At 44.8% G+C, this 12,785-nt stretch overlaps 1 protein-coding gene across 1 annotated transcript; it reads right to left on the bottom strand.

Annotated features, from left to right (window-relative positions):
* Nucleotides 1-1,632: 1,632 nt before the first annotated feature.
* On the bottom strand, nt 1,633-8,490 carry PITHD1 (PITH domain containing 1). Its single transcript, XM_079900686.1, has 6 exons — nt 7,858-8,490; nt 7,179-7,222; nt 6,735-6,812; nt 3,914-4,018; nt 3,129-3,237; nt 1,633-2,590 (listed from the first exon to the last, which is right to left on the bottom strand). The coding sequence occupies exons 1-6, from the start codon at nt 8,053-8,055 to the stop codon at nt 2,489-2,491; spliced, it is 636 nt and encodes a 211-aa protein (XP_079756812.1). The 5' UTR covers nt 8,056-8,490; the 3' UTR covers nt 1,633-2,488.
* Between the last annotated feature and the right edge of the window lie 4,295 nt (nt 8,491-12,785).

The following is a 12,785-nucleotide window of genomic DNA, read 5'->3' as shown; positions in this document are numbered from 1 at the left end:
CTGTAAAACGGTGACAATAACCACCCAGCTTACTTCACAGCTTTGCTGTTAGGCTCAAATGAGGCCGTGTGGAAATGCTCTATACAGTGTAAAATCACAGCGTTGAGGACATAATGACTCTAAAAAGGACCTGGGAGAAAAGAACACTGGCATCAGCAGTGTCCGAGACAACTGGTCAGGAATCGGAGGTGTTGTCTTAGCTCTGCCCTCAGCAAGCAATACCACACAGACAGTGCACAAAATACCACCATCAGCGAGCTCCAGTTGTTAACAAAGAGGGTTTCATTTGGTCACCGAGTCACCCTTTGCTCCTTGCAGCATCGGAAAAAGTGGAATGGGGCTCAGGGTCCACATAAAGGCTGGAAGGGGAGGCAAACTGGGTTTGCAGGACCACGTCCCTGACAGGGCCTGTGGGCATCTGCACACAGGAAATGAGTCATCCCTCAGCAGCTTAGGACTCATTTGCCCAGCTTAGTGTACACTAGGTTTTTTTGAACTGAAAGAAAACAGTATATCTGGAAGCTCAACAAAGCACTTTTTCCCAGGTTAAGAGGCAGTTTGGTCTTAAGTGCTCAGCCCGTCACAGAGCAGGAAAACTTTGGGTCCAGAGGACCAGAGCAGGCCAAGGATCCAGGGTTGGAAAAGGGGTGAATGGATGAGGACAACACAGTTGCTCCCACTCCCAGAATCCCTGCTGGGTCTGCTTGTGGAAGAATAAACAATTCCTCCTGCACCCCAATCACCTAAGACACTGTGGCACTTTGAGCAAATTCTTCAGAGTGAAGCTCAAATTCAGAGGCCTTGTCTCAGAGGCTACCGGTTATTAGTGCTAGTGGGATTAATGGTTAGTCTGCTCGAACACTTCTAACTTTATTTTCCCCCTACTCCAAATTAAAACATAGCCCTTCTTTATCTCCAAATGACCCAACTGAAATAAATAGGCTGTGGCGGAGGAGTGAGTAGGACCCTTGGTGCGTCGAGAATTGTATTTGCATTCTGGTTGATTTCAGGCTGCATTTTTAGAAATTGAGGCTCGGGCAAGGCTTGGTGGTGGCAGGCTTTCCCCAGGATAAGCTGGAGAAACAGGCTAGCAACGGTGTGGGCCAATCCCTCAGAGGCATTCTCTCAATAGGATTAAATTCAACACTAATTTCCATTATCAAGTGTTTCTATTTTCTGCAAAGGAGAGAATACTGACCACTTTAAATCCCCTCTTTTAGGATACTTAAATTCTGTCCAATTGCCGTACTGACTTTCAAATCTTAAGTCCAACTTCTCGGGTCTACCTTCAGACCTTAGGGGCTGCTCACTTCACTTTCCTCACCATCATTTCTTCTGATGAGCTCCAGAATCTGTTCTCCCTTGTTTTTGTAAACATCACAACTTACTTCCTTACCTAAGAAATGGAATAGAAGGTTTTTAACCTCACCTTCTTCTTTACAAAATGTGGGTGGGTGGGTGTAGGAGCGTTTTTAGCCTACTGTACAGAATTAAACCTGACCTTTCCTGGAGATACTGATCTAGTGTCGATTTAATTGTGGCACTTATCATCTACCTGGTCCCAAACAACAACAGATTTCAAAGTTTCATACAGTTCTCAGTAAAGGTTTCATGAGTACTACCAAGAACTCAAAAGAATATACAAACATTAAGTCTGGCAAGGATTTATTAGGAAGCTTATTAGTCACAGTGAATAAAAATCCATGAAGAGAAGAACTGAGATCTCCAAATTGGCAACTGGGCTTACAACACTAGTTAGAAGCTAATAAATATTAAGGATGTCCCAAGAGGAATCTTATCTAAGTCCCAATCTTACCCTGACCAGGATCCCAACAAACACAGAAATGATGCCCATGCTCTCCTCAGACTGCTTACCTGGTTAGCAGGAAAAAAGAACTTCTTCTCAAGCTATTACGCATTATCAGGAGATTCTTGCTCTTCTAACTATAACCATGGGACACTAGCGCACAACAGACAACTCCAAGCTGGGCAGCTTGACAAGAATGGTGAAAGGTGACAGGGAGAAGGAGCACGCAGGGACAAGGACTTCTAGCTCGACACCCTCCTGGTGGTTAATACGAACACAATGCTGAGGCTTCACAAAGTTTACTGCAGCCCAGGAGGAGTCTCCATTTAAAAAAAACAAGTCACACAAAAATCCTGCCACAAAGCATCAAGACACTTGGGATCCTGTGGCCACATTAACTGGGAAGGCAGGCATTATCCATGACTGCCAGGTGCTGACCACCCCAAGACCCAACTTCCGCAGGGCCCCAGAGAACCACGATTGTCCCTCGGCACCCACACGACCCTTCCCGGGGGTGTGGTGTCTTCCGTAGGTCAGGTTTCTGCAGCAAGCCCCAAAGACAAAGCTTGGCAGAGGCTGTGGCAGCCAACTCTCTCTGGAGCCCCATCTCTCTCTGTCTTTCCCAACAGCATGTCGTACATCTTCACTGACACAACGCCTCTGTGGAGCCTTGGCCAGCCCTTAGGAAATAAAGTGTGTCTGTGGGGTAACCTGATGGACCCTGTGGTCAGCTGGGTTGGCCGATGCTTCATAATTGCAGATGGTCACCTCATGTCGGCGAAGCTGCAAGAAAATTGAGAGGCTGGGTCAGCTGGCCATTGCCTAGACCACTCAACGGAGTGGTCCTTATTCAGGCTCATTTCTAGAAGTCATCATCTAATCTATTCCCCGTTCTGATACTTTTTATCCTGAGAAGCCTGGGTAAGATCGAATCAATGATTCACCCCATCACTTAGAAGATCCATTCCTCTACTATAATGGAGGCACCATGAGAAGAAGACCTTGTCTATCTTGTTTATCACCCTATCTCTGGTGCCCAGAACAAGAAACGTTACCAACAATGTTAAATGAAGGAAAGAATTTTAAGGTGAAAAACTGCATTGATATCAACTGTATTATTTCAACCCCCTTAAAATTCCTATAGCCTGTCAAATGAGACAGACAGTTTACAGTGATGAAACCGAGAAAAACTAGACTGGGAGCAATCAGTGTCTCACTTGCTCTTTTTCCTTTCCTTCAAGCTCCTACCACCACAGCATGCAGATATACAAACATATGTACACATATTAGAGGGGCAATAATACTTCCAACCCCATCTTACCTCAGTCCATTCTCCTCTCAGGCCAATATAAAAGACCTTTGTGGTATCGGCTCCAAAGTTTTTTGAAATATGAATTGAGAGATGATAGACATTTGAAAAACGAGAAATTCTAGAGGATGAAAGAGCGGAGAGAGAAGACAACAATTAAGAGTTCAGTGAGAAGCTCACTACCCATGTCAAAAAAGTCAATTCCAGCTCCATCTTGTGGTAAAACCCAGGCAAATGTCAGAGAACAATCTTGGGGTCTTACGTCTCATTCTTCTCCTTTGGGCAAGCAATGAATACAGTGAACATTTACTGAACATCTGCCAGATCTTGTCCAAGGCAATAGGGACAGAAAAATGAATCAACACTGCCCCTGCCCGCAAGGAACAGGAATGAGAAATGCTGTGCGACCACGCAGGGATCTGAAAGCAAGTTCAGTAGGAAAATGAGAGAGGTAAGGTGGTCACATGTAACTTGGCTGCTGTAAGCCCACTATGCAAAGAGGAATTCTGAAAACATCTTTCCTAAGACCATACTAGGAGCTCATTCAAATCTGTCAATTGCTTCCAGGTTAACAAGTCTGTGGCTTGCACTGAAGCTCTGCCAAAATCTGACCAAGCCTAGGATCAGGGCTCTCCACTGTTTTAACTTGTTTCTGATGCTAAGGAAGCAGGAGATGGGCCAAAAACAATGGCAAGCCCACTAAATGCTAATGCACAGATGCACAAATGCTCACTGCAAGTGAGGGAGCGCCTGCCATTCTCAGAAGCCAAAGAGTGCAAGAGAGGCCCAGTGCTTACTTTGTAGCATACTCTAGTTCTCCTGTAAGATCCCGGTTCAGACTAAAGGTCTGATCTGGCTCCCTGTCTGTATCATCAAAGCTCATCTGTGGAATGTTCTTGTACCTGAGAAAGGAAAGGGGAGAAAAATCAAGAAATGTGCATCATCACATTTTTCAGGTTCTCAGAACTTCCTACTGACTCCTCAACTGCCCTCGGTTCTATCAACAGGAGATCAAATTTTGGAAATGGCATTTTACTGGCATTTATACACAAATATCTTTAATCCAACAAGAGCTGAGAACTGCAACATAAGCCAGTGGCATCTTTGAGTGGGTTAAGAGCGCATGAGAAGCAATACACAAAGCGATAGCTCAAACTGGGTCACATGCAGCAAATGCATGGAGAAAATAAGCAACTCAGCACATTCAGACCAAGCTGAGGATGTTAAATAAAACAGCTTACTCATGGGGAAAAAATACTTTGGCAGAAACATCTTAAACACAGTTAAGAGATAAGATCAGGTAACCCAACACTCAAGCATTTTTCTGTGTTCAAAATTACCCTATATACAGAGTCATCTTACAAGTCTTAAAAAAATACAACTTGGGGATTTCCATTTTGAAGAAAGCACAAAAGGCCGCCAACTCACAATGGGCTTTGGAAAGTTAAGTAAAACTGCTAGTGAAGAAACAAATTTTCAAAGACATATCTAAGAAACAGCAGTCTCCTCTGTAACTCACAAATGCTAAAGGACTGGGCCACACATACCCCCAATCTCTAGTGTCTTATTAACACACCCACGTGGGAGGGGCCTAGATATTAGCTGCAGCAAAATGCAGGTAACATTTGGAAAGCAAATGTTTGCTTCAAAGTGTTTCTAAGAATGATGCACAGAATAATAATAGTGAACATTTATAAGCAGCATTATGAGAGGCAGTGTAGTAGCACTGTGGTTAAAAGCAGTGTCTCTGGAGCCAGACTTCCTAGGTTTAAAGTCTGGTTCTGTCACTGACCAGCTGTGTAATTTTGGGCAAGTGATTTAATCTGTCTCTTAGTTCATCATCTGTAAAATGGGGATAGTGATAGTACATATCCCATACGGTTGATGTGGATATTAAACTGAATCAATTCTAAGAGACACACTTGTTAAAAAATTTTACTATGGAAAATTTCAAACATACATAAGAGTAAAGAGAAAAATATAATGAATCTCCACATACTTATTACTGAGCTTCAATATTCAAGATGCCAATTTTGCCTATCACCCCCATTTTGTTTGCGCTTGATATTCTGAAGCAATCTCAAACGTATCATTTCATTCATAAATATGTCCGTATATATCTCTACAAAGTAAGGACTTCGTAAAAAAAATATGATACCATTTTACAATGAACAACTTAACAATTAGCAATAATTCTTTAATATCATCTAACACCTACTTTGTGTTCAAATTTCACTGATTTAAGGTCTCAAGTTAACTTTTCTGAATGTATCAGTGACATGTCATAGTTGAACAGACACCGCTTTTTTCTTTATCAACGGTACATAAAATAATGGTGCATTTTATAATCAATGACATCTTAGATTTGATAAAGTGCAAAGTGCTTAGAACTGAGGGCTCTATAAGCATTTGCACCTGCCTTTCCAAAACCAGGCACATACTATGGAATTCCCTGGCGGTCCAGTGGTTAGGACTCTGCTCTTTCACTGTTGAGGGCCCAGGTTCAATCCCTGTTCGGGGAACTAAGATCCCACAAGCTGTGCAGCGCAGCCAACCCCCCCCACCCAAAACCAACCAACGAACAAAACAAAACGGGGCACATACTACATTCCAGATTTATTCTAAGCTCTTTACATGTTATAGCTCATTTCTCTCCACAATCTTAAGAGGTTCAGACTATTACTGCCATTTTACATATGGAAACATTGGGATACAGAGAAGTATCGCCCAAGTCATGCAGCTAGCAAGCGGTACAGCCAGAATTTGAACCCGACTATTTACCCCAGAGCCCCCTCTTAACTACAACACAACATGGATGTCTAGTCTTGTCCAGTCAATCCATCTCACAAGTAAACGAGTCCCAGAAAGCATCACCTCAAACGTACTTTGTTTCCTTACAATGATTAAATATGTGGATTTGCTTTCAAATTCATGTTTCTAACATTCAAAAATAGTGTCCATTTCTTAAATCTCTCATTTAAATTGATCAATTTTTCAGAAGAACTTTTTATGTAAAGTTCTTCTGATATTTGCTTCTGCAGCCCTCAGAAAGCAGTGTCCCCTCCTCTAGAAAGGCTACGCTGGAATAAGGCAACTTGTCAGAAAGAGAGTACTAGCTCTAGTATGAACAGATTCCATGTTACAAGGAGTATATAGAACTTTGCTAACTAAAGGCCATGTAAACTCAGATGGACTGCTTCCATCTCAACAAAACACACAGAAAGATTGTAATTGTCTGAAACAGCAAGGGAAGATGTTGAAGCTAACCCCAAAGTAGACTCCTTAAAGATCATTTGAGATCTGCAGCTGGGTTATTAAGAAAACTGCAAAGTCATCAACAGTTGGCATTTATAGGACGCCAATGGTGCCACAGCAAATACTTTGAAGAGAGACAAGCTGTTGGCGCTAAAGATACTTAATCTAAAAATGTCGTTAATTCAGGAAGAGACAGATAAGTGTATTTCAATGCAGAACAAACATAAGACTTTTTTTTAAGAGGGGGAGGAGATATTTAACCCAGTAAAAAGAAAAAATTAGACTATTCTGGAATAAAGTGCTACCAGAGAAAAGAGAAAAAGGGATAGGAGCTTCTTGAGGGCCTAGACCCTTGCCACTTACAGTCTCATCTCAGAGGGGTGTGAGTCATCATCTTCTCCCATTATAATGATACCTTTGAGCTTGACATTGCCTGTAAATCTGCCAGAATGCAAAAAAGAGGGTTGTCAACCTGGGGTTCAATCTCTGCTGAGCTGTGTGACCCTGGGCAAGGCCCTTCCCCTTACTGGGCTTCAGTTTACTCATGTGTCAGACTTGTGCTAGGTAATTTCTAAGATCATGTCTGCCTCTGGTATTCTTTGGTTCTAAAAAATTTACCTTGACTTCTCAGTTATCTTTTAACAAATACATCTTTTTTGCACCAAGAAAGCTACTCACACCCACCTCAGTAATTTACCCCATTTCCAGAAACAGAGGTGTGCTCTTGACACAACCATGGAATGAATCCTGGTAAGGCAAATGGGTACAGCCTCTTTAGCCTGAGGCAAGCACCAAAGAAATACTTACGGAATATTAAACAGAAGCTCTTCATCTGCATCACTTTCAACAAACTGGAGGGGAGAAGGAGGAGAGAGGAGAAAGCAACAAATATTTGCTGAGCGCCTACGATTTTAGGCATCTTCCACCCTGCTTTACAGCTGGAGTGCAATGCAGATAGTCAACCGCCCTCAGTCTTCCAGCACTTATTAACTTCCTGCACCAACTAGCCTCCTGAAATTGTGTGCAGAGATCTGTGCCTATGCGGTCCACAGCTTTCAAATGGCTCTACGCCCCACAATGGTAAATACTCTAGATAGGATAACGTGCTTCATCTCCCTAGGCTGGTCTTCGGTCTTCATCAGGTGATAAGTAATCAGGCAACCACTAGGACCAGTGGTCAAACGGTAGGGAAAACGCCCTGATGGGTCATCCTCCCTCACTACCCCCCGCAGCCCTGGAACTGAACGTTGGCCGTGTAAAGCAAAGCGCCCTTTCCCGTCTCTGGGCCTCGGCTCCTCTACCTACAAAATGGGGAGATTCGACCCTGTTCGCCTCTCAAAGGGGTGTCAGGAGACGGGCACGGGAAAGCGCTTGGCAATCGGGCCGTGGTTATTTTTAACTTCAGAAATGAGACTGACAGAGCAGACGGGCGGCCTGAGGCCCCGCGCGGGTCCCCGCCCGCCCACCCAGGCCCCGGAAGGCCCACCTTGGAGCGGTCGGTCCGCTCCTCCCACGGCTTGAAGACGCCGCGGCCGCTGCCCTCGCGGCTCTCGTTGAGACACTGCAGCCGCTCCAGGTCGATGCGCAGGTACAGGCCGTAGGCCAGGCCGCGCTGCTCGGGAGGCTCCTCACGTTCGGCGGCGCAGCGACAGCCGCCCCCGCCGTGACTGTGGCCATGCGACATGGCGACGCCACCGCCCGCGCGTCCCCGTGCCCTGCCGCCGCCACCCGCGGCTCGCTCGTTTCGCTCCGGCCGCCAAGCGCGCCGCGACCGCCGCGTCGTAAAAGGCGCCCCTGTGCGGCGCAAGCGCGTGGGGAGAAGAGGGCGGGGCTCGGAAAGGGTCGACGTTTGCTAAGGCGCTTCCGGGGGCCGGGAAATTAAGATTGGCTCTTTCAGTCCTGGAGACGGATGCTATTGTAGTCCCAGCTTCACAGATGGGGAAACTGAAAAGCAGAGATTAAACTGGTGTTCCGAGTTTAAACAGAGATTAAACTGGTGTTCCGGGCTGCGTTTCGAATCCTCCTCCTCCTTAGGCTAAAGTCTGTTCTCTTTTCGTTTACCACCAACTTTTTTTTTTTTTTTTGCGGTACGCGGGCCTCTCACTGTTGTGGCCTCTCCCGTTGCGGAGCACAGGCTCCGGACGTGCAGGCTCAGCGGCCATGGCTCACGGGCCCAGCCGCTCCGCGGCATGTGGGATCCTCCCGGACCGGGGCACGAACCCGTGTCCCCTGCATCGGCAGGCGGACCCTCAACCAGTGCGCCACCAGGGAAGCCCACCACCAACGTTCTTTGGGAGCTGGTGGCGCAGTGATAAGGCCCTGAAGAGTAGGGAGCACAACGTTATCACTGCCGCCCATGTGCACGCTTAGGCGCTTAGAGCTCACAAACCCACTTTCATAACCACTTTCTTCTGAGTGGTCTTAGTGGTCGAGACCACAGGATTTATGGACAGCTGAATCTGGAGACAAGTCCTGGGTCTGTTATTGACTGTGTGACACCCTGAATAAGTCATGTTCCCCATCCTGAGACTTTTTGTTCCTCGTCTGTAAAGTGGGAATGGTAATATCTGTTTCATAGGATCACAGTGGGTATTAAATGAAATAATGCTCTTCAAGAACTCGGCGTAGTGGCTGACACATGGTAAGAATTCAATAGTTGAGTCAGATCTTGGTTGAAATCCAAGCACTGCCACTTACTAGCTTTGTGGCCTTGGGCAAGTGATTTAACCTCTCTGAGTCTCAGTTTACCCTCTGTAAAATAAAAGGATTGGACTAGATGACCTTTAAGTCCCCTCCCCATGTGATGTTTCAGAGCAGTTCTTTCAAACAGCTGGTTGTGACCCATTGATATGTCTTAAAATCCATTTAGAGGATTGTGACCGGCATTAAAAAATTAAATAGAATAAAATAGAAAATTCAGAATGTATTACACATTTTAGTCTCCACTTATGGAACTTTTGTTTCAGCTTCTTGTATACTCAGGTGCAATTTAAAATGTTTCTCATCTTTTGGGTTGCGATCAAGAGTGGAAAGCCACTATTTAGAGTTGAAATGATTCTGGTTTCGGGGTAGAATGCGTTCTTACTTCTTGGTGGAGACGGGGAGAGATAGGAAGTTGAGAGAGTTAAGAGATACTTTGGATAGCCCCTACCCTTCACTCTGGCTCTGAAGTATCCAGACCAGACTGGGGGCTGCAAACGAAAATAAACATCTGCTCAAGTTCCATTCAGAAATATTTTGATGTCCTAGTTCAATTCTTTGTGAAGCAGGCAAGCTTGGTTCTGGTTCAGCTAGCTCAATGTTATGACTTATTCCTGCCTTCATGTTACCGTTTCAGGGAAGGGGACTGGCAAGTGCTAAACGCTTAGCGAATATTTGTTTGATAGAATGATACACTCAGTAGCCTTTCTTTGGGAAGACTGTATCCCACTGCAGGACTAACCCAGGCCTTCTACTCACTTTTGGCTTCTTTCCTATCATTCGCATCATTGTCATCCTTTAGTGGTTTATCGAGCAGTGTGTGCCAGACATGGTGCTAAGCACATTATGTAGTTCGTGTAGTTCATCTCAGTTATTTGTCACATGATCTTTGAGAGATAGGGAGTGTTACCCAATATTATCCCCAATTTGAAGGTGAGGAAAATTGAGGCTGAAAGAGGTAAATTAACTTGCCCAAGATCAGATAAGTTTGGGAAATTACTAGGTTTTGAGCCTAGTTTGTTTTCCTGAAACAAAAAGGTATACATGAAGTAAATATGTTGTATCGATTAGCTTATACCATGTAACAAATCACTCCAAAACTTAAAATCTTTAAACAACAGCATTTAGTATTTCTCATGCTTCTGTAGATCACCTGGTCAGTTCTTTTCTGGGCAAGTTGGGTAGGCTGATTAGTTTGGAATAGCCTCACTCACAAGTCTTGTTGATATGGACTGTCAGCTGAGGTGATGGCGACAAGTCTCCTGCAGACTACCAGAACTCAGACACATTGTTGCAGTTGCTGAGTTCCAGGAGCACAGGAGGGAAGACCCAATTGCACAAGCACCTGTTAACCATCAACCTCTATCATTTTTGTGAATGTCCTGTCAGCCAAAACGAGTTTCATTGGCCAAATCCAAATTCAAGGGTGGAGAGACAGACTTCACCTTTTAATTGGAAGAACTACAAAATACTGTGGCTCCCTGCTCTTCCCCCCGCAATAGACCCATACTGGTTACCTTTTGTTGTGTAACAAATTACTCCCAAATTTATCCGCTTAAAACAACAGTCAGCATTCATCTCACAATTTCCGCAAGTCAAGAATTTAGGAGGGGCTTTGCTGGAGGGCTGGAGGGTTCTGTCTTCGCTCTCTCATGAACCTCAAGTCTTCTGAAAGCTTGATGGAGCTGGACAATCCACTTCCAAGATGGTGCTCTCGTATGGCTGGCAAGTCGGTGCAGGCTGTTGGCACGAGGCCTCACCATATAGACCGCTCCGTAGGACTGCTTGAGTGTCCTAGTGACATGGTGGCTGGCTTTCGCCAGAGCAAGTGATCAAACAGAGCAAAGTAGAAACCACAATGTCTTTTATGGCCTAGCCGTAGAAATCACATACTGTTGATTCTAAAATATTGCACGGTTCCATAGGTCAGCCATATTCAGTGTGAGAGGGAACAACATAAGGGTGTGAATACCAAGAGGTAGAACTCATTAGAGGCCCCCTTGGAGGTGGCTGCCACACTGCCATACATATTAAGTGGCCACTGAAAATGTCTTTAAATTTCTCTTGTATTTAATTGGTAATTTGGATGAGGATAGAATCTCTCAGAATTCTGAAGCTATTGCTCTGTTGTCTTCTAGCTTTGAGAAATACAATGCCATTCTGACTCCTGATTCTTTGTGTGGGTTTCCCTCATTCCATTTCTGGAAGCTTTTAAGATCTTCTTTTGGTCCCTAGTGTTCTGAAATGCAGTGCTGTGGCTCTTTTGTCATTCATTGTGCTGGATACCTGACGGACCTTTTCAATTTAGAGACCCTAGAACAGAACGTGAGCATACAGGTTAAGACACCTGCACGCCTGTGCACAAGGCCCCTTGCAGGGACACATTTTAGGGGTAAGAGAAGAGGGGTGGGGCTCGGGCCCTGTTCTCTCCCATTCCACCACCTTCTAGTGCAGAGCTCCAAAGGCTCAGAAATCTGAAGGTGGCCTCCAGGTCACTGCGAAGGTTCTTTTGTCCAGGTAGCAGAATATTCTAGCTGTATTTCTTGTTTGTTTGTTTTTGGCCAGGCTGTGCGGCTTACAGGATCTTAGTTCCCCCACCAGGGATCAAACCCGGGCCCATAGCAGTGAAAGCACAGAGTCCTAACCACTGGGCAACCAGGGAATTGCCTAGGCTGTATTTTATTTAACTGTTCGTTAGCTCCATTTATAACTTTTTAAGTACCCACCATTTGTACTCTTGCCTCAATCCCGCAAATACGGAGTATGGCCTGCTGGGCAAGTTGCTTAGCCTCTCTAAGCCTCAGACTTGTCATATATAAAATGGGAATACTAAGAGTACCTACTCTGTAGGGTTTTATTATGAGGGCGATATGAATAATGTATGAGAAAGGTTTGGAACAACATCTGGTGGGTTGGAAAAGGGTAGATAGTGTCCATTACTTAGTGTCAGCTCAGCATCCCCGTCTGGTTCAGTGGGAAATTGCAATTGCTAAGGGGGTTGGATTTGGAAGAAACCAGCTCTTGCAAGGTAGCCTGGCTCTGATTTGCGGATAATGCCTTTTGCCTCTCCTTACTCTGTCTCTTCCCTTGCACTCCTATGTTGCAGGGATGTCTGAGGACAAATGGGAATTCTCACCGACTTCTAAGATTACCCTGGGGCAGGTAGGAAAAGCTTCCGATTTTTTCTTTCTCCTACTCCCAGGTTCATCTGCAAACATTTCTGTAGCAAAAGGACTGCTGAATTTGTATCCACCTTCCCTCCTCTCCTGTCTCAGTTAAGCTGGGAGAAATGAACTATTTTTCTGTCACTTTCGAATGTTTCCTTGTGGCAAACTGAGAGTATTGTACTAATAATAGCTAATAACCATATGGCACTAATAATGTGCCACACACTGTCCCAAGAGCTTTACTTATATTGTTTTCTAATCTTCGTAATTATAGGTGTCCTATTATTTTCATTTTATAGGTGAGAAAACTGGGGCACAGAGAAGCTAAGTAACTTGCCCATGGACACACAGCTGGTTAGTAGTGGAACCAGGATTTGAAGCCAGGCAGTGGGCCTCCAGAGGCTGTGCTGAGGCTAACCACATTGAACCACCTCCAAATATTAATTAACATTTATTAAGTACTTACTCTGGTGCAAAGCTGAGACCCCAGAGCTCAGGCTGTTAACCACCATGTTATGCTGCATGTACCAGGTAGGTTACATTGGAC

The sequence above is a fragment of the Stenella coeruleoalba genome (assembly GCF_951394435.1).
Source record: "Stenella coeruleoalba genome assembly, chromosome: 1".
In the NCBI taxonomy this organism is placed as follows: Eukaryota; Metazoa; Chordata; class Mammalia; order Artiodactyla; family Delphinidae; genus Stenella; species Stenella coeruleoalba.
This window is presented reverse-complemented; position numbering and strand designations above follow the sequence as displayed.